General features: G+C 43.7%; 1 protein-coding gene across 1 annotated transcript; it reads right to left on the bottom strand.

Moving 5' to 3' along the window:
- Positions 1-3,770: 3,770 nt before the first annotated feature.
- On the bottom strand, positions 3,771-24,573 carry angpt2b (angiopoietin 2b). Its single transcript, XM_070985453.1, has 9 exons — positions 23,754-24,573; positions 18,412-18,567; positions 17,572-17,693; positions 15,296-15,528; positions 14,746-14,870; positions 11,845-11,946; positions 8,956-9,122; positions 6,076-6,206; positions 3,771-5,838 (listed from the first exon to the last, which is right to left on the bottom strand). Exons 1-9 carry the CDS (start codon positions 24,069-24,071, stop codon positions 5,678-5,680), a joined length of 1,515 nt encoding a protein of 504 aa, XP_070841554.1. The 5' UTR covers positions 24,072-24,573; the 3' UTR covers positions 3,771-5,677.
- Between the last annotated feature and the right edge of the window lie 1,935 nt (positions 24,574-26,508).

The following is a 26,508-nucleotide window of genomic DNA, read 5'->3' as shown; positions in this document are numbered from 1 at the left end:
ACTTGCCGACCTCCCTGCCCTGGTTGGTCATTGGTTCCCACTGGAGCGTACTTCTGCCTAGCACAGAGGAATAGACTGTATCAAGCTTTGACTACAGACAGTAGTTGTTGGGATCAATTCATTGTTGGTTTCGTTATTTCCTTCAGATTTGTTGAAATGATCAAAACTATACAGCAACACTCGACTTTCCCTTTAAAGGGCAGGGCTGCTTCTCACCCCTTAAAGAACCTTGAATTCGTTGAAGCTCTGACTCAACTAGGTGCTGGAAACTTTCCACAGGGATCTTGGCCCATGCTGACTTGATAGAATCACACAGTTCCTGCAGGTATTTCAGGGGCACATTAAGGCATCTGATGGCACATTATCCTGCTGGAAGCATCCATTTGAAAAAGAGTAGACTGCGGTGATAAATGGCTGAACTTTGGTCAGCAGCGATCTGTGAGTACACGGTGGGGTTCAAATGATGCACGGCTGGCGCTATGTTATGGGATTTGTTGAACAAGGTGACATTTTTCGTATTTTCAGGTTCCAGTTATTGCAGATCAGGTAATATGTGGCTTTATCTTGTAGTTCTTAGTGTATGCTTCACCCAAGTACAGTGTTCTGACAGAGGTCCCTCTGCACGTCACAGCTGCAGGTTCACATGTCTGTCAGCTAGCAACGCCACTGTCCTCTGACCTCCTTCGTCTTATCGTGCATTTTTGTCCCCACAATGTCCGCCAGTTGGTAAACTCCAGTGTGGCGGTTGTTTGTCAGGTGCAGCAAATGGGGCGTCTGTAATGATCATATTATATTCAAAGTGACTTAAATCTCACGTCTTGCCCATTTCAGCATTTATTTGAAGAACAACCGAGCCTCTCACCTCTGTCCGCCCGCGTCATGTCTCATTTACACATCACTCAGTCTGGGAAGACATGCTGTTTGCATAAAAAGGGAAGTACGACCTGACAGTGCTTTTTGAGAAAGATAGAGCTGAAAACAGAAGGAGGGAGAGTCTGCAAGCTGATATGACAACAGAAATGCCAGACAGTTCCAATGGTGTCAGGCTTTCTTTGGTTTGCTTTTGTTTTACTGATAATTGGATCCCACTCCCAATAAGAGTTACTGTATGGCTCATTATGTGGCAGCCAGCTGTCTTGACAAACATCTTTATTGAGCGTTTTCATGCTTTTCACGAGCCGTGGATTGATTATCATCCTTTTCCTTTTGAGAGGCCTTAATGTGATTTTCCTGAATCCCCCCTTTTGCTTAATGTCCTCTGGAGCCTTCAGTTAACCATCTGCTGGCAAGAGAGCACATGGCAGGAGATGTGTTAATGAATGCATAGTTATATAATCTAGACCTGTGGTGGAGGGGAGAGACAGGGACGGCGAGCGGCAGCCTGCTCCACATCTCTAGACATAGTGCAAGAGAGAAAGGCAAAGAGATTCTTTGTGCCAGCAGTGCCCCCAAGTGGCCTGAGGTGGCACTCCCCCCCTCTCCTTTCTTCACCTTTTCAAACGTGACATGACAACTGCTGCTTTGCCTTTTCTCTTTCTATAAAGAAAAACTCAAGAGACATAGGACCTGATGAATCGCACGTGACAGGCTGATATACGGACGGTATTGCTTTTTCGATGACCACTGTTAAATGGGCTGCATGCTGACACAGTAAACCACAAAGCAAGGACGACTATTACAAATCAGTCCCCCAGCCCTCCCTCTTTCCTTCTCCTGCCAAAACGCCATACCTGGCCCTTGCCCTGGCCAGCTATCATACCCCTTATGAATCAAAGATACTGGAGCAGAAGTAGAGAGAGACAAGGACTTATGAGCAGTTGGCACTGCCTCCCTATTCTCTCTCTCTCTCTCTCTCTCTCTCTCTCTCTCTCTCTCTCTCTTGCAGTGTGTACATTTCTCTCTCCCCTCCTGCATTTATCTGTCTGGCTGGGTTGGATGGTAAATCCTCAGGCATGCCTTAAAACGCCAGTGGAGCAGAAACGGCCCAGGTTACACACCGCTCACATCAGTTTACGGGAATACATGCATGCCCAGCTGCTCCTCTGCCCTTCCACCCAACCACAAACACATCTCTCTTTCTTTATGCCTCTTTCAGCTTAGTTTAATTTAGTTGCTTCATTGACATCACGACTTGGTGCTCAATGCTGACACAACTTCTAAGATTAATAGGCAGCAAAACAACTGAGCATTCAAATCATGTTACTGGGCTTAAAACATTTTTTAGTTTCACGTTCTGAATCATAATTCCCTGTTCCCCAAGTTACCAATATTGGATTTAAATTCTCATTTTGGGAAAGAGACTTATCTGCTTTCTCGAGTACAGTTAGATGAGAAGGTTTGCACTGCTCTGTTATCTGTCTGCTAAATATAAAGCTACAGCCAGGAGCTGGCTAGCTGTGCTAAGCATAAATACTGAAAAGAGTGTAAAACAGCTAGACTGGCTCTGTTCAAAGGTAACAAAATACACCTACCAGTTCCTTTGAAGCTCACAACCAAACACGTTCAATCCTATTTCTGTAGTCTGTGCAAAAAACTTGTAAAAATGACAACTGACTATATCCTGGCTGGGCACACTGACTTCCTGTAGCATTGTTATTACCTTGAAGTTGACAGGCAACCTATAGAGACTTCAGGAAGCTGCTGCGCTCAGCCAAGATACAGTTCAACACATAAGCACTCGTAAAATCGCAACGTGTCATTTTTACTGTGTGTGTTCAGACAAAATGGCAGGCGTATTGAAGAATTGGGCGGCGGTGAGACAAACTGACATGAAGACGTCTGTAGAAAAAAGTATATTTCCCAAATTTTTTCCTTTAAGAAGCTTCAAAGTTAATTAATACAGTTTCCCCATTGTCTGACGCTATGACATACACTGTGTAACCTGTGTTACTCCATTGGTCCTTTCAGGTCATGTGACACTGAATAAAAAATGAAAAGCTACACTCCAAAATGGAAAATTTTCCATGTGTTTTGCATCATTTTATAAGCAGATTCTGTGCATGTATGGTATATTTGGTTTGTTTAAAACCTTTGAATCTCACTACATTTGTAAATGAAGTCTTGTGGGATTGAGCAATGCTTGTGTCAAGGAGTTGTAATGATGGACCTGCCAAAAAGCTTAAGTATTAGATGGTAGAACTACACTGCGCATGAGGAGCTAATCAGGACGAAAGACAAATCTCTGCTAATAAGAGTCTATGCTGGGCATTCCATATTTGTAAAAACAGTAAAATAAACTATTCCCCTTAGGTTCACCGCTGTGAGAGCGGGTATGTACAACAGACAAATATTGACAATATTATAACACAGTTTTAAAGTTGCTGTCTCCCTGTCTCTCTGCCTCTCTGTGCCTGCAAATAACCCATCTAATAAACAGGGACTGGGACAAGTAGAGAAGCAATGCAGCCTAGACTCGGGTCTGCTTCACTGGACCTGAACACAACCATTTCATCTGTTGAGCCAGTAAGCCAAATCAAGTGGTCTTTATTAAAGTCGCTTTGATGGATTCACCCCTGGCCTCCCCGCGGTGATCTATCGCCTGTCCGGCTCTTGGAGGTCGTAATAAACTTGTTTAGCAATGGGGTCACTGCATGCAAGCCGAGCATGTACGTGTGAGTGTGTATGCGTGTGTGTATGTATGTGTGCTTGCAGCGTACATGATGTGGCTCAGGCATATCATCACGACCAGTGTGTTGTATATTCATATAGTGTAACTGCTGTCACTGGATCCACTAGTGATGATCTTTGTAGTTTTATTAGATTCTGGCATGATTGCATCATATATATTATACAAACACATTTAAGCAGCGGCCAGGCACAGCAAGAGCTGTTACCCCTTTGAATAGCTTCAGTGTCCTGAAGAGCTCCTGCATATTTCTAATAGAGCAGTAAATCCAAGGCAGTCTGAGGAAGACCTTCAGAGATTCAGTGAAGACATACGCAGAATAGCTATTTATTGGAATAAATGAATTTCCTCTTTTGTTTAGTATGGGTTTTCCGTCATCAGAGAGCAAATATTTGTCTCTTTCATAAGCAGCACATGTCAAAACAGCTCATTATATACATCTGCAGCTTTATTAAGCTTGCAGCAGTCGGAAATGAATCCCACTCAGGCGCTTCTTTCGACGCTTCAGATGAGATCTTTAAGTGCCCTCTCTGTCCTCCAGTGAGTGAAGCGCAACAATTAGCAGACACGGCCAGCCCGCGTCCTTGTGTGTCGTCTTCCAGTGAGTGACGGCTGCTATCCGCGGCGCACACCGGGACACCCGGGTCGTTGTTAGTGGAGGTGAAACCCCTCCGCTTTCTAATGGGTACCACAGGGACTGGTGTTATTGGATGATTCATCAGATCAATGGCCGGGAGTTCTCATCCAGCATGTGCAGCTTGTTGGAGTTTATGTAGCTTACATGGTAACAAGCACCTGGCACTGTTTATTATAGTCACCAAAGACCACGTACGATTTTATTGTTTTAACAAAGTCTGAATTGAATTTACAACTTTGTTCCCAGATGTTATTACAAAATGTTTCAGTTCTGAAAGTATATCACACCAATGAAAGCGTATGATGTACTTTTATGAGTGAAATCTCTAACAAATAAAGTTTTATGAGAGGTGTGCCTGGAAAGAATCGGCGATATTCCATCATGAAAAGCCTTTTGGAAGACATAGCAAAGGGCAAAGCCTGTTATTGTTGCTGTTCTTTATGGTGTTTTTTTATGAACATTGGTAAACTATTGAAGTCACTGTGTTACACTGTTATCTTGTGTAAAATGCGTATGGACTGAAGTAAAGTTTTAAAGAAGTACTGATGTTTTATAGCCCAATGATGCTACTGGAGTTACAATCATTGGAGCTCAATAATTTAAAGGTATACTATGCAGGATTTTCCTAAAAACAATGTACAGCCTCACGCAAATGTCATCCATCACCAGTTATGACCCGCTAGAAGTGTGTGGTGGTGTGTTTACCTGCAGAGACCCTGCCCTCTGCCTGTGTTTTCTTATTTTGCTGTGTGTGGGACTTTTTGGGCTGCAACCTTTTGGACTTGAGTGCGTAGCCCCCAGCCAGCGCACAGGTCGGGACTTAGATAAAGTGCCAGACAGTAAGCAGCAAGCATCCCAGAGCACGCAGCACCTGCATAGCGTATCTTTATATCACACCTAACATATTGTGTATCAAAAAGCTCCATGTTAATAAAGCCTCAGGGGTGAAATTTTTTTTAATTAGTTGACTTTCTGTAAACTATACAAAAGTCTGAATCATTGCAGGTCTCTTCACAACACAAAACATATGTTTTCATACTCTAGTATAAAAATAGGTTAATTCTTTTTACTAACTGCCTGTAATTTTAGTAACTGCTCGTATGTAATTGGATGTGATCAGTTGTGTTTTTGTCACCTGCAGCAAAGCTCATACCCTCTGTCTCCTCCCTGTCTCAGCTGAACAATCCTTATTGAAATACAGCGTGGACACCTTTGTGACGAGATCTTGTCATGTTACTGCCGTTTCTCACTTGGGAATTCGCTGAAACCACAGTCATTTGCTGAGAGTCTGCACACGTCTCCTCCGAGATGTCCAGAAGCTGAAACCCCCAAAAGTCTGATTTGAATTCCCTCTCAAAACATACAGTTTTCTGGATATTGCTCATTTTATTCATCAGAGGTGATGTTCACTGCCATCAGAAGTTTGCCGGCCGCACCATCATGGTCGTCATGGTCGCCATCAGATTGGGGCCCTTCCAATAGTACCACTTGATGCCATTGTAGCGAACCACGCTGGATGACCCGGGGTAATATATGCCATTCAGGTTGGATGGACCACAAGCCTCAAACCACCAACCTGCAGAGGAAATATGTCAGAGAGTTCAAGGAAAAAGTCTGAATTAATTGAATCCGAGCTCATGAAATGCAACACCCAAATGTACAGCTGGAAGTCAGCAGTAACTTTATATTGGCGCAGAGGGAAAATGAAACGCACTACAGGACATTTACAAGGGAGTGGGTAGAAATGTTTAACAGGATGGGATATAAGGAGAGACAGAATGAGACGATGGGGGAGACGGGGGACGCTGCGCACCTCCAGATGCGAGCTGGGCGCACTTGCAGGTGCAGCGGTCGTTGTCTCTGTCCTTGGTGCTGAACTGGGTGCCGGTGTGGGTGAGGCTGCTGGTGCGTCCAGCTGTGCCACTGAAGCCCTCGGCGTGGAGGCTGGATTGGGGAGAGCAAAAGAAGAATCTCAGTGAAAAGCTCAGCCGCAGGCAACGACCTTGCCTGTCGGGCGCTCCGAATGGCAGTGAGTGGTAACTGGCCGAAAAACTGTTTGAAGTCGAGCTTCTCTGAAATAAACTCAACGCAGCACAATCATGTTTACCGCATCGGCCGGTCTGTTATTTCTCAGTACCACAGGACACCAAAAGGATGAGAGAGGCGAAGTATCGAACTGAGCGAGTCCACATTTCTTTGATTGGAGCGACTGTTCTGGGGACAGTGGGTAAATCACTTTTAATTTTCCTCTCTTTGTCTGATTTGCCTCTGGGCATACCTGACCTTAGAAATACATTTTGGCAAACTGAGCAGCATAACTAGTAAGGCAAAACTCAGCGCTCTTCACAAGTGCAGCTCCATCTTGTCTGTGTAGACGAGTGTACTGTTTGTTAAAACTCTTGCCTGCATAAATAATCTCACAATCAAAGAATATAGAGGTCTAAACACCTGTGAACTGCTGAAGGAGATCATAGTACTGTATATTTAGCTGTATATTATACTTTACAGTATATATACAATAGTTTTTTATTCAAGGTACCATCTCAAGGTTCCCGTTATTGCCGAGCATCAACACAAAAACTAACCTAAATAATTCTCATTATTTTTACTCCATGCTGTGCTTTGTGAAACAAACCAAACAATCTGAAAGAAATCTCTGCCCGAGTTAAATCGATTCGCTCAATTATTTTCACACAGCGGCCCAGTGTGTGTGTGTGTGTGTGCATGTGTGTGTGTGTGTGAGACTGTTTGTCCGTCAGTGTGTGTGTGTCAGTTCTGGTTTGAAGAGAGTGGACTGGGAGGTCAGCCCCGCTGTCTGGCCTCTCCTCTGCCCTGTCATTCTGTCTAGTTAGTACCGGAGTCTCCCCTGAGTTATGTGACCCCCCCCTCTGTCGCCCGGGGCACGCTGTCTGTGATGACTAAATGAAGAATCCTCCTCTTGAATTTGTAAGTTCACAGGGCAGGGCAACACATCATGAAGGGCAGCAAGAGGACAGCTAGAAATGGGGGTTTGCCGGGGGCCGGGAATAATGATGGCACAGCAGAGAGGCTGGAATAATACATGAAGGAGATATTTTGCCGGACAACTTAACTTTTCTCTTCGTGATGGATCGGTGAGGTAGGGAGAATTAAAAACTATCAAATAAGGCAGGATGGCAACCACGAGCTGCAGGATATCCTATTGGAAAGAGAGGCCTGCAGACTGCGCCAGCTCTTCCTACTCTCAAAAACATTTGCATTAGTCATAACTTCCAGAGGTATTAGTTCAGCAATTCCACAAATACCACAGACCACAGGCTAATCCTTTTCAAGGTGACTGTCTTATTTTTATTGTTATTGTATCCTTTAATGACAAATATACTGTTACATTATAAGGAATGCCTACCATTGGTTTTACTACAAGAATGGCTATTCTTGGCTACCTCAAAGGGGAAAGTGGTCTGTCATGCTGATGATTAATGTATGAATAATGTTACTGAGTTTTAGGTGAAGACCTTCATGTTGCTCTGGGGAGCAGACGGGATGCAGCTGAGGAGGAGGATTGCTTTGGCTGACTGGCTGCATAGCATCACAGCTCCGGCTTGGGAGTTATAATTTAATCCCACAGACGAAGCCAGGGTCTTCAGCATGCTAGGAAAGCTGGTACATATTGAACTAGTTACACAGAACATGATCTCAGAGGTAGCAGGCTACAGAGGTGATTATATTCACTCAGGTGCTTCACCTCACACGGCGCAGCCTACAGCGAAGTTGTGAAACGTTCAGTTTCATCACGCTAATTATGTGGAACAAACTCAGGCAAATGCAATTTGCTGCACTATTAGGGATCTTGGAAGGCAGACACCCACATGTGATTATGATTTGTCATCTCTCAGAGCATCAGTCTCCATAAACTTACACAAAACAAGGGCGAATTCCTGTGAATTTAAGTGAAATCTAAACTGAACTATTTTGGTTTATGTTTTATTTCTGTCTGTTTCGGAGGAAGCTCGGCTTCAGCACACCCACACATAATCTTGTTAGTGATTGCGGGGTTACCAGGGAGCCTGGTTTGAGTTGTCGGCTCCTGGCAGGGGCAGGTATTGCCGAGCGTTCCTGTTATACTCCAGTGGATGCGGCTTCCCTTTGGGGATTTTCAGGGGCAGCGGTAGCCGTGGTGATGGGAAAAGAAAAATGGAGGCAAGCGAAAGTGGCTGCGTGCCCTCCACTGAGCTCATCATTTTGAATGACATTCTTAAAAATGGCCCAAGTGGTTCCTTAACTTCAGGGCTCGGGGATCAGAAAGCTTAGAGAAGGAGAAAATAGGGAGGAATTTGAACTGTTGATAATGGTTTCTAATCTGTCATGATATTAAGAGTCTTTCACCCAGAGGGAACGACTGAAAGGGTGTTCCTGCATCGCAATTATGCCTTTCACAATAGACGGCTCTTAATAAAACACTTTGCTGAAATTAAGCACCTTCATTATAGTCCTATTTGTGTCTGATTTTTGACAAAGTGAATGAATTGAACGCCAGAGTGTGTAATAAGTGTTTTAACGTCGTATTTTCACATCCTGTGCTATCAGACACTAATTGGATGATTTACTCGTTCAAACAGAGGACTCTGATCTGAGCGTTACATCATTTCAACCCAAACTAAACGCCTTCATGTTCAGTCATAAATGAGAATAGCATGTCATGCTGGAAGGTTACCTGTAGCTGCTGTCCTCTCCGTCTATGTAGAAGTGGTCGTAGTGTGAGAAGGCTTCGCTCCCCTCTCTGTCTTTGAGCTGGACATGCAGGCTGTATTCCTGGGAGCTGGTCAGCTTGTGGATGATATCATTCCCCAGCCAGTGTTCCCCAGATGGCTCTCCAAAGCCCTGGATTAGGCACAAAGAGCAAGAACCAATAGAAAAATATTGTGGGGGGTGGGGGAGTGGGGATGATTTTACCATTGTCCTGCCAAGTGTTTTTGGAGTTAATATGAAAATAGACCTCAATTTAAGAAGTCACATTTATCATTGTGATGGCCTAAGACAGTCCACTGAGTTTATGAAGTGAAATACTCCACTCCCAAAGTTAGCGGCCGGTCATCTGAGACTCTAATTTGTGCTAATATCTTACCAATGATCCATGTGTGCCTGAAAAACTTGAGTGAAATAAAACCGATCCACTGTTTGAACTTCAGAGCTGGACATGATCACTTTTAAGAATGGAAAACAAAACTGATTGATTACTAATGCAGGGTAAACCATGCAAGAAGATAGGAAATATATTTTGATTAATGTGAAGCAAAACAAATGCAGATGCTTCCGCAAAATAAAGGAGAAGAGGAAAATGGTGTGTATCAGTTTGATATTTAAACAAATTAGCAAGGATTGCATGGTTTTACTGTTCGCAAAGTCCAACAGAGCGATGAGCTGCCTGCACGTGATTTCCCAGCACCGTGTATCGTAACCAAATAACAGTCATCACGCTAGCAGACAGGAAACAATAATAAGTTATAGTCAAAATAATCACATTTTATTTTAACATCTCAGTCTTCAGACATTGAGAGATAAACAGAAGTGTGTTATCTCAGCAAACATTACATTTACATTAGCTAACCTTAGCTCAGGCTACATGAGCTTAGCATCCAAAAGGAAAGAATCCACTTTGATCACAGCTGAGAGATTTAGCTTTCATTACAACCGTACTACAATTACATATATCAATACATGAATGACAATGCATTGTCTTTAAAATGCATTGTTTTAATGAGCTACACTGTTTGTCTAAAATAGTGGTTCTTGGATCATTTTCTTGTATAATTCTAACATTATTTCAGAGTTATTTATTGTCCCCTTTGGATGGAGCGGTGACCCCATCCCACACAGTTATGGCTCAAACACAGCTTGGGAGATTTTGGACTGATACGTTCGACAGCACTCTCTGCCACCATCATCAAATCATCAATTAAGGGGATGTCTTGTAGAAGAATGATGCAGTGGAGCTGCTCTGGCTGCCTGTGGTGTTCCCACACCTTCCTGAGACACTTTATGTAGGTTTTTCCTTCTTTTTTTCAGCCAGTTGTGTGAAAAAGCGGGTATGTAGAAGATAACTGTCAGGTCAATGTTAGGTGATGTTAACAGGTGTAAGGCACAGTGCTGTGATCAGGATTTTACAAAGGAAGTTGTGACGTTGTATGAAAACAGATACAGATGCTGCCGGGAAAGGACATCATATGATACGTTCTATTCAGAGAGAGAGGCGAAATAAAGCTTCAGTGAATACATCTCACAGAGGGCTGTTACAAAATGACACTTGCTTGGCTCAAACAAGCGAATCTCAGGGGCCAATTCACAGTGTGATAAGGCCAGCTGGTTTAGAGGATATGTTGACTGACGTTCAGTAAGCATATAACCATGAAGACTGTTTGCTTTTGTACGTCCTCCAGGCAGAACTGTGAACAATCAAACTCTACATCTGCAGATATTAAGCATTCCTCGTTCAGAAGGACATTTTCTCCTTGTTTACCTGCGAATTCGGAGTCACTTTGTCTAGCTGTCACACTCTCTGTTTGTTATTGGTCTTAAGTGAGAGCAAATATATAGTGAGAGCCCTGGAGCATTTATCATTTGACCAGCAGGCCTGGGTGCAACATTTGATCAACACCGGCCACAGTTTCTGAGAATATGGAGTGTGGGCCGTGGCACTGAGGCATTTTAGTACATATGTTATCTGCCATCTACAGGGCCCCTGTGCTCCCACGCCCCAACTCAAACCAAATATTTATCATCCTCTTGTGAAAATATTGTTCTTGAAAGGAGTTTTTAAGCTTTTTTTTTTTTTTTTTGGTGGCTCTCTCTTTCAGTCTTTCTGTTTGCAGTCACAGTCCTCTGTGGCAATTGATTTGTTGACGTGGGTGAGAGACAAATTGCTACTCTCACTCAATCCCAAACTAGCCTCACTCATTTGTTCTGTGTGTAATTTAACACAGTTGGAAGGGCTTGCAAGCCTATGTTTTTCTCTGTTTTTTCCCTATTGCGCAAACAGAATATCGATTCTATTGAGAAAACTTTGTGATGAGATTCAAAAAAAGCATTATCTAAATGCAGGTCCAAACCAAACAAGAGCCGAACGTGTTTAAACATTCTTGATTTGGCCAGAACACTAAATCAACTTCATAGTCTCCCGTGCAAAATTATATTATACGCACTTTTTATTTGGAAATAATGTCACTTTCATCACCACACTAATTTCCCTGCAGTGGAGAGCTGGAATGTTAAAGATGTATACAAACAGTAGAGCTCTGTGGGTCATCGAAGTACATGATGTGCTTATGTGTGTGCATGAGTGTGTGTGTATGGGTGTGTGGGAGTTCAACAGGGAGAGGGAGTGAGAGCAGGTGCAATAACATGGGGGGTAGTAGGGAACAAGAGGGCGGCCAAAGGCAACAACCACGGGTCACCTGGGATCACAGGCTCGCCGGTATCCCACGCCTCTACATGCCAAACCCCCCGCGGATCGTTATTGGAACCTCTTGTCCGGTCCTGTAGTACTGATCCATACTACCTGTACTGATAATGGTGCAACCTGACCCCTACCCCCTGCAGAACTCACCATTTTGTAGTCCCTCCACCCACGATGGAAGTCAACGGAGCCGTTCCTCCGATGCTGCAGCACCGTCCATCCGCCGCCTCTGGTCGTCATGTCACAGAACACCTGTGGAAGTAAAGGCAACTTCAACGCGTCTGAATCAAAAAATAATAATTCTTTTGCTTGTTTGCTTTGTCGATGATCAGATTTTTCCTATTTTTCACTTCAAAGCAGCAGTTTTGATGGTTTCTGTATACTTGGGGGCAGCAGAACAAGCAGTAAACACGAATCATCACCTGATAGAAACTACATTTGGCACAATGATATCACACATTCACTTTGGAGGTGTGTTTCAAGCCAAATCAAAGACCAATATTCACTCTGCTTTGGTCTCCACCAGCTGCTGAGGGAGATATCTAGCTATTTAGCAGCCAAATGCCTCACTGTGTTAACCAATATTGGTTTGGTATCTTCGATATTAGTAGCAGTATTTGAGCAATATCCAGCTTTTTCTTATTATTCGACACTGGAGACTAATCAGTCCTGACTGTGTATGTCAAGAAATGGAGATTAGTTTCAAAATGTCACATTTTTCAGCACTGGAGTGGTCTAGAGTGGAGAGTAGACATGAAAAAATAAAACACACTCTAGTTTTTTTTGTTATTTGAAGGATGCCTTGAAAGCCTCAGGAATGGGGGGGAGGGCACACAACATTTCAGGGTGTCCTGCAATGATATGACCCAGGTGGGAAGGAAAAATAACATATCAGCATGTGCTCTTATCCCCTTGAGTGGGGGTTGAGGAGGAGGCATCTGCGATTTTGGTTCCACACACTGTTTTCTTTCTTACTTGGCTGCACATTTTACCATATGTAGATATGTTTGGAAGAACAAACAGGAATTAATTCCACTCATTCATCTAGTGACAGAATTTGAAATGTAGACTTGTTAAGGGACTTGTTTTACATATTCAAGGTGTTAAACTGGACATATTCCAGCTTCCCTCCGGTATCGTGATTAAATAACTGAGTGCATTTCTTCTGTGGGTGGTGAGATTAGATGCTTTCTCTTGCTGAGATCCTTTTAAATTGAACAAGTGTATTCAGCCTGCATGCCTGCTTTTTCAGTTTTCTCAGGCACTATGTTTGAATCCCTACGCAACGTTGTCACCTCAAATTATAGATGTTGCCAGTGACATTTCTGACTCGATAAAAACCTCTACAACCTGCAATGTGGGTAGTTACTGGCGGAACAAACTTGATTGCCTGGCTGGTCGCTTGAATCTTGTCCACCAAACAACCGCCCTGACCTGTCTCGAGAGTCAGGCAGTATAGATGGCGGTATGTGGACAGCATCCCAAGGGCTCTCTGTATTTCGACATCTAAACTGGCTGCTTTCTGCTAGAAAGGAAATGCGAGTTTCCAGCTCTTTCCCAGAATAGGAAAGCTAACTCAAGGTCAGAAGGCACTCAGGTCTTTTACCTCAGCAAACAGAGCCGGCTGGCAATATGCTGTGATTATCCTCTGGCACATTAAGTCAATGATCTGGCCTCAGAGGCATCGCACTGAATACAAAAACAGCATCTCAAAATAGAATTTCTCAATATAAGTCATTTTGCCAAATGTAGTCGTTAGCCTGATTTATACCAGAGCCATATTCAGTACTCCAAATTCACTTATTATTAGCCAGCAAGAAATCACTTAGGGCCAAACACATTACAGTGAAACGCAAGAATCCAGACAACTTTAAGCATATTGTGATTTTTTAAAAAAACAATTATAGTGTGATTATTCTTTGTAAATGGCTTTCATGGGACAAAACAATTACTTCACAATATGTGTTTGGAGAGAAGTCCTAATGTGTTTAATTTTATGAGCCCTGCGCATATGTAGCTCTCAAAAATATGCACAAGAGTTCTGAAAAATTAAAAAGCAACATAAATTATTTGGTTCGTAAACATCATCATTATGCACAGCCTCGGTGATGAAAAGTCAGATAGATGGATCTGATATAGGCAGATCTTCATCACACGTGTGTATATGGTTTTTTTTGTCTCTTGTCCAACTGAAGAAGCCCGCTCGCTGCTTTGAAAATAGGGCAATTTGTATCTGCCCCAGTTTTAAGCAGCCACCCAGATTGCCAGCCACATTGGAATTAGATGGCATAGATTGAAAGCAGCAATGATTTGGGGAGTACTAACTTGCATCAGTGGAAACGTACATTGGCCCCAGTTGGCAGGAAACACATGGCACCAAGGCCTAACACCTGGCTGCCTTGCCCACAGGAAATGAAGAGGAAGAACGGGAGAGAGAGAGCAGAGGCGATAGGAGATGGTGCCAACCAGCAAACAAGACTGAAAGTAATGAATAACAACAAGCTGTTTCACTGCTATCGTTCTTTTTCTGTGGAAAGCTCAGAGGGTAAAGTTCCCAGCTAAGAGTGCTAGCTGTGATTCAAAGAAAGGATAGCCTGCTGGTGGATGTCATGGTCAGCCTGGCAAGGTCTAGCTACCTCAGGTCAGCGGAGGTGCCTCTTAAGCTTTTCTGACTTTGCATTCAGCAGCACACGCTCACTCCCCGTGAAGCCTGCGGGGCTTAATTCTCCTGTTGCTTATTATTTTAGCTTCCAGTAACCCAGCATGGCATTTCCATCAACCTCTATACCAAAACCCTTCAAACCACCATTACATGAGACTAGTTTGTCCTATCGGTGTTTACTCCTGTCCACAAAATAACAATAAGCTGCCTGAATGGCATCGTGTCGTGTGTATGTGTGTGCGTTGCATTATGCAGGCTGGGCAAAGTGAAATGGTTCCAGTGCTAAATATGGACAAATGGATGAAATTTCTTAAAAAAAAAAGTTTCACGTCACAGTCGGTTAGGTGATATTTGCAAGAAAAGGCCAGTGACCTTTAAAGCCTTACTACCTTGACAGTCTGGGTGGAGTTGGGGAGGCGTATGCTATATATTCCACTCTCTGTCATTCCAGATCGCAGGATCTCCGCACAGTCCCTGAAACTAAGTGGCTCCTCCTCGGGCACATTGGAGATTTCTGCAAAAACATGCAGGCATCTATTTACAGATGGCAACCTTATGGGTTTTGCACACAAATCCCAACCCCATATGTGAGTTCTCTTGTAATGTTAAGCTCTGGCTTAAGCCTGCAATGTCTGCGGTGCATGCGTGTATGTAGTGTGTCTGAGATTTGAATTACAAGCTGCTTAAGGTGATATTTCTCTTGTAAAATGCTACTTTTTCAGACTAAACCGCTCATTAATGAAATACTGCAGATCCTCCTTTTGCCTTAATGAAATCCTGGTGTTTATTGATGCTATTTGTCAGTCTGTTTTGGACTGAAGAAGTACTGAATCATAGGAATGCAGTATATAAGTGTGTGTCTTCTGTAAATGAATAATCAAATAATGATTTTGACAGAACAGTATGCTCATTCAAAGACAGTAAACCCCTCAGCCTTGCCATTGCAGTGGTTGACCATAGCCAGCAGCTGCTGAACCGTGTCCGTGAGCACAGCCTGCTGTCTCTGCAGTAAGGTGCTGTTCAGTATGGAGCTGCCCAGTTCACCCTGGAGCTGGCCGACCAGTCGGCTCTGCCTCTCCAGAAGCGCTTGAAGCTGCTGCTTTTCGCTCTCCAAGCCCTGCAGCTCCCTCCCATACCGAGCCTCGAGCGCTAAGAGCCTCTGTTCTAGAAAACTGACAAAAGACAAAAAGTCATTTTTAGTCCAGTGTTGAGTTTCTCTAAAAACATCTGAAGACATACTATCATATCAAGTGTTTAGGTGCATGCTAAATGGAATGGGTGGGAGAAGATATAAGAGAGTGGGTGCAGGTGGTGAATCCATTTACCTTTCACAGTGAAGGTTGCACAAACGTGCACATTTGCATGAGGATGACTAATAGACATCAGCGCGACAGTCTCATTGGGCTAACATCATATAAACACCTGTACTGCAGCAGCAGTCACAGATGGGCCTGCATGCTAAACCTCTCCATCATAGCCATGAGGCAACAATCTGACAGCGTGTGTGTGTGTGTGTGTGTGTATGTGTGTGTGTGTGTGCGCGCGTGTGCTGCCACACCCCCACCTCCAAATGAAGATCATAAATCCCTGCAGCCTGATCTTTATGGCTTTGACTAATGACTCTGCAGCAGTTATTTATTGAAACAATCCCACCACCCAGATTGAACAAGCTACTTTTCAGCCCTGTGCACACGCTGCAGCCGCACTAAACGTGCATCCTCAATCTCCCACTTTAGGCAGCAGCTTGGTATGAGGCCTGGAAGGAAAGCTGGATCAGTCCGTTTTTAACATCATTTCCATTTCATATTTGCTTTGTGGGGGAACACTCAATAAAAATGGCAAACAAATTCCTCTCGATGATGTGTATTTTACTTTGAGGAACAGTCAAAGTGTAGAATGTGGCGGTAAACCAGCACAGCAATGTGTAAACAGTTAGAGGGTTTGACAGAACAAATATGGCATTTTGGATCATGTTGCATCCTGGGCAATTAAACTGTTATGCTTATGATCTTGTGATATTTATTGTTATTGCAATACAGATATTACTATTAGCCTGCTCTCACACAGAATGCTCCACTTCCTGCCAATAGTATTTTACATGTAATGGCTATGAAAACAAACATGTCTCTCTGCTCTTTTTACTTGGCAGTGGTTCAAATACTGGCTCCATGCCCTCAAGGACCAGCAGCAGTCGCCCTCTACAACCGCTGCAGACCTTACTTCCCTTTTATTCCACATCTGCCTGGCCGCAAATCTACTGTGACCTTTCTAATTTCATGCATCACGTCATGGTGTTTACCCTTGTGAAGATGTATTCATTTATTTACAAGTCAGGGCCCTGACACCGACTTGAAGGATGTGAGCCAAAGGGCAGAGAAGGATCAAGCAGGGCCAGATGTGTAACAGGTGTTGGAGCTGAGGCACTGTGTTCTCCCAGTCACACTTGATACAGATGGACCCAGTGATAAAGAATCAGAAGAGAGAAAACACGCAGCACCCCGTCCTTAACCCCTGCTGGCCTTAATTTGACCTTGTGTTCCTAGAGAGAAGAATGGGAAACCCCTCCCAACACGCACTGCCTATTCACAGGCAAACGCACACGCAGGCTCACACAATACACATTATACTGTTGTGAAGTGCCCTGTTTTTCATATATGCCAATCATTTGGCATATTCTTTTCCAGCTCCTATAAAAAGGGACCAGTTCCATACATGTGCATGCATATGTACTGTACAGTGTTTTGAAGGCCTTTATATATTTGCCATCCGGTGTCAAATAGCTTTTTCCAGGGAAACCATTCACAAGAAGAGATGCATTATGTTGCATTATGTATTAGCTGCACCAGCTCATTTGGAGTCCGTAAAGGAAAAACAGCAGCTGAGTGAGCAAAGAAAATAGCGCCACCTAGAGATACTGATGCCTCACTAAAAGCAAGAAAATCCAAGAAAAAAAGACAATTTTGTGGAAAGCACAGATCTCGACTGATAGATCATTTCAACTGCAGAAATGAATCCAACATAATGGCTCTGAAAATGAACAGTAAAAACCTATCAGCAAACCCACTCTTTTGAAGTGTGTGTGTGTGTGTGTGTGTGTGTGTGTGTGTGTGTGTGTGTGTGTGTGTGTGTGTGTGTGTGTGTGTGTGTGTGTGTGTGTGTGTGTGTGTGTGTGTGTGTGTGTGTGTGTGTGTGTACGTGTACGTGTACGTGTGTACCTGTTTTTATCACCGAGGCGTGAGATCTCCTGAGTCTGCAGGAGAATATGTTTCTCCAGCCGGTTAGTGAAGAGCGAGTACTCGAGCAGCTGGATCTCCAGGCGACTTGTCTGGTTTAACACCTATTGATTGACAAAAAAAAACAACAACAAACAAACAAGCAAACAAAAAAAAGAAAAGAAAACGGAACAATAACTCTCTCACAGTATGTTCAGGTTGAAGAATAGCCGGCGGGGGTATTGATGAAAAGACTCGTGGGGGATAAAAGGGCACCCACCAGCTGAATTCATAAAAGGCACGGTTGGGGATAAATAATGTCAAGAAGCGCACGAAGCTCATTCTTTGATCTTACAATGAAAACTTGAGCAAGAATTATCTCATCTGCGCCTGTGACATGTTTTGAGGCTGCAGATGAAACGAAACCTCGAACAAAGCGGCTCAGATATTTGCACAGGTTGCAGCATCATATCAACTTTGATAAGAGAAAAAGAAAGCATGAGGACCGAAACAGGCCAATCTGTAATAACAGCTCTGTGGCATGATTGAAGACACATCTGTGTTGTGCTACTGAGTTTTATGTTTTAATTGGCTTGTTGTCAGCCGCCGAGCTCAACTCATTGTGTCAATCAGAGCCTGTAGAACCAAATACCAGCTGTTTTAAGGCAGTTACCGCCACCTTTGGGCATGGCTTCTCAGCGGGTTACATCTGATTTACATTTAATTAGCTTTCCGTCAAGTGTTTCGCAAGTGACATCATTTGTTTTTGCATGGGTGTGACCTCTGTAGTTGGCTGCAAGCACGTTATCTCAGGCTCGGTCAAATGCTTCCTATTGGGTTCACCTGGGTCTCCACGTCGGTCAGTTTGCGGGTCTGCTCAGCTGATTGGCTGAGGAGGTTGGTTCCCATCTCCAGCATGGCTGCTGTCTGGGTGTGTACCGCAGTTCTCTTCATTTCCTCCATCCCAGAGCGCACATTCTCCTGGATGAAGTTCTCCAGCTGTACGGAGAACAAGCACACTGAGAATATTATCCAGGATGTCAGATTCCGGAGTCTCATTGTGGCGATAATCATATTTTAGGAGGTAATGCGCCCATACGTTCACTGACAGCTTGATGCAGTGTGACAGCAGCAGCCTCAGAGTCTTTCCAGCTCAATCTTTTCAGGTACTACGATGCAGTCATGGAATGTAGTATCCCTAGGGCATTGCAGTGTCTCCCCATCCATCTATCCACCTTTTCATCTGCAAGTCTACCTCAGGCAAATACCAACCCTTGCATTAATAAAGTTAGGCAGTGTAGAGGCTTCAAAATGGGATTTCAAGAAGAGCAGTAAGGGTATACACCAAGAGGCCGGCTTCATGATGTTTGTGTGCAGGACTTCAGGGATAGTCACCTCCGCTCTGTAATCAATCACCAAGCTCTGAGAAAGAATCATTTGCAAAAGCCTCACATGTTGCATCAGGAGTATAAATAGACTGGCATCCATCTTGCTCCAATAAATAGATTTTCTTATTAATGTGGTTGGTGTGAGCAAATGGCATCTGGAAGACAAATACGGCTTTTCCTGAACGATGGAATTTTGTCTGACGTTTAACGGGCAATGGCCTGTGCCTTGCAATAAAGAAAATGGGAAATATTGAACAATAATATTTATGACTTTTCTGGGCAGAGATCAGACTTCACTCGTTAAACCACATGACTGGAAAATGAAGTCTCTGAGGAGAACGCATTCAAAATGATCCAGCTAATGAGCAGCTATTCGCAAAAAATCGAAGAGGATTCGAATGAGACTGTGATTGTTTGTGTTTTTTCAATGCAAATGCCCACTGCAGAGAGGAATGGAATTATGATAATGCATAGCCACAGGAGAGGGCTTTCTCCATTTTTCATGTGGTCTGATCCAAGTGGGCAAATAGAGATGAATCTGCAATTAAGTTGTTTGCCTCCTTGTAATCTTTCTCTCTTTGTCTCTTATTTCCCATTGATCTCTCTCACTAACTCCCTCTTATATTCAAACTCTTCCCCTCTTGCTCTGTAAATCCATCTCTCACATTTTGCTACTTTAGGACAACTGAAACAGCAGAAAAAAATCCCCTCATAACGAAGGTTATGAAGAGATTACCAAGCGGATTAAAGCCAACTCCAGAGGAAGAGGCAAAGATCCCTGCGTCATAATCAGCCTCATGTATTGAAACTGCTATCAGCCGCCTGTCCAAAGTGTTCCTATTACACTCTTCTGTGATAGAGCTCAATCCAGAGGTCGTGATACACTCCGTCTCCCACTGCCAATTGCATTAATTGCAGCTCTGTCACATGCTGCTCCATGCAGCCAGATAAATCACATTTGGGATGTAGTGTAATTCTCTTTTATTGTGTCTGAGAGGGCCAGAGTAGGGATCAGTGCTGAGAAAATCAAATGAGTTGTATCACTTGATATCTTAATTGTTGAGCCAATATACACATTTGTTCTCAGTTACAGTTACAGAACAGAGGGGGAACATATCTGCTGGGTGTTCTGGCAGATGATCATGATGGACCGAGACACATCACGATAGCTCTGTTTGTGAGGAACGCTGATATATGTTTTCGTGAAAAAGGAGCCTTGATTGATGTGTCAGTGTGACACCATGTAAATCCACCTCTCACCAGAGACAAATGCGTTCTTGGGTCTGTTCACCAAAATGATAAAGAAACCTATTCTCGCTCTTACTCCTCATGGTGCCTAACCGTTATTTGGATGCCTGTGTCCACTCCAATGCAGAGAATTTTATTTTGTTTGTGGAGCCAACAGCATTTTAAAATGACATCTAGAGGAATCGGCAGCAAAACCTGTGTCCAGGATCAGTCTCCCCCACGACTCAGGGTAATCCACAGATCTGACTGTGGAGCGTTTTCATTGGAACTACTTTCTGTTGAAAAATTGGTCCCAATGAAAACGGTTGACAGCGCGTTCTGGGGATTATCCAGAGGAACCAGGACATTGTCTCTGGAAAGAGATGCTGCTGCGAAATTGTTTTCATCACAGGATGGCAGTGTCGGTTGATCCACTGCTTTGGTCGCCACAGAAACATCTAAAGAAAATAATGGGTGGACGGTCATGAAATCAATGCTCTCAAGAGGAGTCCTAATGATTTTTGCCATCCTTGACATGTCATGTAGTTTTAGTTTGAGTGAAACATCTGGCAACTACTGGATGGACTTCCTTTAGATTTGTTCCTCAGGATGAAATTTAATAGTGTTGGCAATCCCTTATCTTTTCATCTTGGGCCATCACCAGGTCAAAATGTTATTTGGTCCAAAACTCCGGTTTATGAGCAGACTAATTAAAATCTCACCAGCCTCATCTGTACTGTACAGAATGTGATGACTTGCAAAACATTGAAACCTCATATTTAATTGAAAATAGCACAAAGACAACGTATAAAATGAAACGGAGAAATTTCAGGCTGTTTTTAAAAATTATATCCTCCAGCATGTTGGAAAAAAGATGGGCAGGGTCATGTTTACCACTCTGTTGCATCACCTCTTCTTTTAACAACACCCTGTAAGCGTTCGGGGACTGAGGAGACCAAATGCTGTCAGCGTTTTCAGGGGGTGACAAGTCAGGACTGCAGGCAGGCCAGTTTAGCACCCGGACTCTTTGACTACAGAGCCATGCTGTTCGGCATTGTCACGCTGAAATAAGCAAAGGCTACCCTGAAAAACACATTGTCTACTTGGCAGCATATGTTGCTTCAAATCGTTGAGTATTAATGGTGAGATTTGTGTTCCACCAGCTGTTTTCTTTTAGCATTTCACAGCTTTTCCAGTCTTTTGTTGCCACTGTCTGAACTTCTTTGAAACGTGTCGCTGGAGTCAAATTAATTTGTACCATTTCAAAAAACAATTCCATTTCTCAGTTTCAATATTTGATAATGTTCGATGCATTAGATACACACACACACACACACACATTAGATATTGTGAGTAATGGGGGTGACATTCTTTGGTATTGCCGTATTGAAATATTAGTGGTCCAGAAAATCAAGTCACCAAGGGGTAGCCTAGCTACCTTAATCTCAATGCAATATTTCTTCATTAGCATAATCCACACAGTCTCTTAAAAGTAGTAACAAAAGCACACTCACATCCTTTTTGCCAACCCCTCGGGGCAGCAGATGGCGAAAGGAACTAGATGAGGGGTTGTGTCGGGGGTTAGAACAAAGAAAACAAACACTACTTCACTCTTGGAAACACCAAAGAAGGAATATGAAACATTAATACAGTCATGTTGCACTCTTGGAGATTCCTTTGCGGAACATGCCGGATTAGTGTGTGTGCTCCTAAATGTGTGTGTGTGGGTGTGTGTTTTCCTTCAATGGGTTTGGGAGGAAGGCTCACAGTAAGAGTCATACCATCCCAGGGGAGCTTTGAGTGAGATCGTGTTTAGTTTCACAGACACACCGACACACACTTGCCTCACGCTCTTCCGCATGCGTATCAACAGTTTCTCCCCAAGCGTATGCAGATGCGCTTAATGAGCTCCACAAGGTGCTGAAAAGCCTTTGCCATTTGGGGTCAAAGGTCAGTACACCTCCTGTACATCTAAAAGAGCGTCCCTAGGGTTGTGCTATGTTTAGGTGGAAATCCCTCATGTGGTAATTGTGTTGTTCCAGACGTTATGTGGAAGAGGTTTGGGAACGGAGCAAGATATGGGCCAGCAGAGCGTTTTCTTTAGTTGGCAATTTAAACGACATTTCCTGTATGACCGCTCGTATCACAGCTCTGTTTAGAGAGTGAAAGGGAGAGACTGCATGCTGCACAGAATGGGCCCAAAATATGTGCAAATTGTGATGCTTTTGTATTCTACAGTTTGGCCGGTGCAGACTGTATGCATGAATAATATAATGCACGCATGAGGGAAAGTCTAGCTTTTCTTCGCTCTGTCTCTCAAACACACACACACACATATACTGTGGCCTCACGGGATGCTTCCCATGGAAGCTAGGTCTCCGGTTCATACACAGAGCATCAGACAGACTGTGCACAGAGGAGCTGAGTGTGTGTGTGTTTGTGTGTGAGAGCGTGAGCAAGATGGACAAAGAGTTTGAGAACTGATGGTCGACGAGTCAAGGTGTGAGATGAGACACGCTCACCATCCCAGAGGTGCACGACAGTCCAGATAGAAGCAAAGGAGATGGATAGAGAGGAGCAGGGTGTCAAAAGAAAAAGGAGGCTGGGGAAAGGAAAGGAAGGAAAAATGCAGACAGTTTAGTGGTGTGCCAGAGCGAGAGGAGGAAGTGACAGGAGCACAGGGAGAGCTTCGCCATTCATAATGCCCCATTTTCAAATCCTGAAATATTATCAACATGTTTGCTCTCAGACGGCCAGTCTAAACACTCGACACAAACCCTCATAATTGGCCCGAGGATTAGCGTATACCATAAATATTCTGTGAGTGAAGCAGACAAGAATAGCGAGACGGGTGGAGAGGGGCGGCGTGTCAGTCAGTCAGTCTCTCCTAGACAATGGCCCAACACTGATTTTGTGCCCTGATGACCTTAGCAATGAAAGGACTATTGTGAAGCCACTTTTAATCGCATCATTTCATTTTAGACAGCCATAATCTGGCCTAAATGGAATTGCAAAGGCCAACGGCCTAGAGAAGAGACATGCTGAAATGTGTCTCCAGCAGATAAACAATTTTTTATTCAGTGAGGAACGTACTATGTTCGAGACAGGCTGAAAAATGAGTTAAGAGTGAAGTTTGTGTGTACTTGTTGCCAGTAGAGGGAAAATACTAATTTAGCAGGTTCAACTGTGTGAGACATATTTGGCAGTGTCTGACATCAACAAACTTATTTCATCTTGTCTTTCTCCTCTCGCATGCAACGGGGAGTTCTGGCATCCCAGTGGTCTTAAATACGGACACACAGTCATAGACCAGGCCAGATATGCATAGAGCAAGCATCCAGGAAATCCCAGCTAAGCACTGAACTTATCAATAATCAAGGCTTGTCAACAGATGTTATTGGATTGTGTACTCTGAGGAAATCCCATGTTTTTTTCCCCACATTTTGGTCTTCAAGCTAAAATGTGACGTGAAAATGACGAGAAGGAAACAGTGAGACAGCAAAGAGGAGGAGTGGGAATGGTTTGAGAAAGAGGAGAAAGTGGTTTTAGTCAGCAGGTCAGAGATCATACCTTCTGCAGCCACTGGGTGTTATTCTCCATGGCACTCTCCAGACTCTCCAGCTTCCTCTCCTGCCAGGAAGGCCTCTCATTTTGGGCCTTGCCCGGCTTGGATTGGCTTGTATCAGGCTCTGCCTCGGGCGGGGAGTCCCTCTGGAGAGTGTTGGTGACCTGGAAGTCCTTTAAGGGATGGCAGTGCTCCACCTCGGGGAGGATGAAGGTGTAGCTGCAGGGGCCGTGCTGCACACGGTGCTGTTGGCGCTCTGAGCCGATCACAGCGGCCAGCAGGTAGGCCAGGTAGGCGAGAGTCAGGGCCAGCAGGCGGCCCATGTCAGGGGGAAGAGAAAGAAGGGGGAGGGAGGGAGGAGGTTGCTCCACCTGGCAGAGCAGAGAAGTGGGTCAGGTGAGGTCCTCTATCTCTCCTTTAACTTTTCCGTCTATTGTTCAGGTGTCCCTCAAGACTCTGTCTTCCTCCTGTCTTCTCCGTCCAACCCCTGCTACGTCTGTCTCTGTTTTATCACTTTCTCTGCTCCTCTTTTGGCTGGTCCTCCTCTTTGCTGATAAATTCAGAAGTCTTCTTCAGCTCAGTTCCTGCTCCCGCTGTTCCTCCTGAGGGCAGACTGAAAACACACACAGGAAAGGGGGATTGCCTCCTATTGTAGCTCCAACACTAAGCCGGCGCATGCAGCTCGGTCCAGGAAACCAACAGCAGACTTCCCTCCCACCATTTATCTCTCTTCTGAAAAGTTGTTTTCCTCACTGCCTTCTTCTCAACTACTGGAGTCCATGCGTTGGTCTGCAGGAGAGGGGAGAGGAGGGGTGAAGTGGAGAGTGGCCCGCTTCAGGATGTTGGCTGAAGTGGTAAAGCCCTTAAAGCAGAGAGAGAGAGAGAGAGAGAGAGAGAGAGAGAGAGAGAGAGAGAGAGAGAGAGAGAGAGAGAGAGAGAGAGAGAGAGAGAGAGAGAGAGAGAGAGAGAGAGAGTGGCGTACCTCTACACACACACACAAATGCACCTCCTTAGAACATAATCACTCAACCACCCTTCCCTCTTCCACTTTTTCCCTCCCTCTTCCACTACTCCTGTTCGCGGGGGTTAGAAGAGGAAGCTGCAGAAATACACACTGCTCGGAGCATGAACGAGGAACTTTCTCTCACAACTTTCACTCCCCCCCCCTTCCCATTCTCTCGCTTGCATGCTCTCTCTCTCTCTGAGATTCGAATGTACTTTACTGGCATGGCCGTAATTAACTAAGTACAGTGCTGCACAAATATGTTCTAAAAGTGTTCAAATATATTTAGAAAGCTAAAATGATACAAGTATGTTTGTTCTGAACATAATTTAGAAATACAGCAAAAGGTTTGTGATCACATATTTTAAATTCAGAGGTCAGTGACTACAGTTTTCCAGAGCTTTTGACCATATTGTTGAGAAGAAGGTTGTGAGATGAGTCAACACCTCAGGCTCCATGCTCAGACAAATATTTGCCCACTGGCAGACTGCAAACACAATGCAACCACTACAGCAAGCTAGACACGTAAAGTATTGTACGCCATATAACATTACTATACTACAAAAACAAAACAGATGTTACAACGAAATCACTGAAAACAAGAGTATTAAAATTAGATAGTTTAGCAAATAATTCAACACATGTGATGGTAATTGTGAAAAACAATAAATAAAAGTTTTTTTGGTTTTGGTCTGAGAGAGTGTGGAGTTCTTGGGACTGGACTTTTATTTTGGTGAAGAACCTGATCCTTCTGTTTTCACACAGGCTGCAGCGTAGCTCCTCGTGTTGCTCTGTCTTCGCCTCTAGTTGTTGGCTGGACTGCTTTTTCTGGTTCACCAGGTTTGAGTGTGTCCACCACTCTCATTGGCCAAGCTGTGGTCACAGTCTGCATTTAACAAAGGTATTTAGTTAAAGTCAAACTGAAATTTGACTTTTTATGGCAGGAAATATTAGTGAGAATGCAGCTATTGTGTCTATTTTTTTAAAAAGTAGAAAACATTTTTGGACAATTTTGCATGAAAGCTTAAGCACTCTGGGTGGCCCTCGTTCACGGCAGTGTTTGACCGACATGTGAGAGCCCATATAGCACTTGTTATCAACAAAATTCAGCAATTGGAAGGAACCATTGTGCTGTCTAGTTTGTATTCCAGTCAAAAAGTCGAAGCCAGCAAAGTGGGCTCACTACCCTCCAGTCAGAAAGTGGAAGCTAATTAGCCTAGCTTGCTAACAACAAACAACTTTTAGTGTCCACGCACACAAATATTGTATTAATAAAATTATCAGCACACACATCGTCAGTGAGAGCACAAAATTCTTGGAGAATTTTTGGAGAATTACTTGACTTGTGTTCAGTTAATTAAATTGAATTCACCTATGACAATTTCTTAGCAAAAATAAAATTCATTTTTGCTTCAAATCTTCCTCTCCATGCATTGGTACCCCTAAAACTCATTTCTGTTCAATAAAATTACATTTTTAAAAGTGCCTGACCTTAGCTCATATGTAACACTACACCTTTGCCTTTATATCCAAGCAGTCCCCTTCCACTCTCCTCATTAAACACACAAACCTCATCAGCAGTTTAGCTATCTGACAAACTGATTTGAGTAACATTTACCCAAGCTTTCTTCGTCAACACCCCCAAGCCATATAAAACGTCCCTTCACCGCTCGACATGAATCATCGCGTCACTTGGCAGGCTAACGTTGCATAGCATTATCTAGCACACTGCAGATTTGTTTGGACACAAAACATGA

The sequence above is a fragment of the Chaetodon trifascialis genome, chromosome 17, assembly GCF_039877785.1.
Source record: "Chaetodon trifascialis isolate fChaTrf1 chromosome 17, fChaTrf1.hap1, whole genome shotgun sequence".
NCBI lineage: Eukaryota > Metazoa > Chordata > Actinopteri > Chaetodontiformes > Chaetodontidae > Chaetodon > Chaetodon trifascialis.
This window is presented reverse-complemented; position numbering and strand designations above follow the sequence as displayed.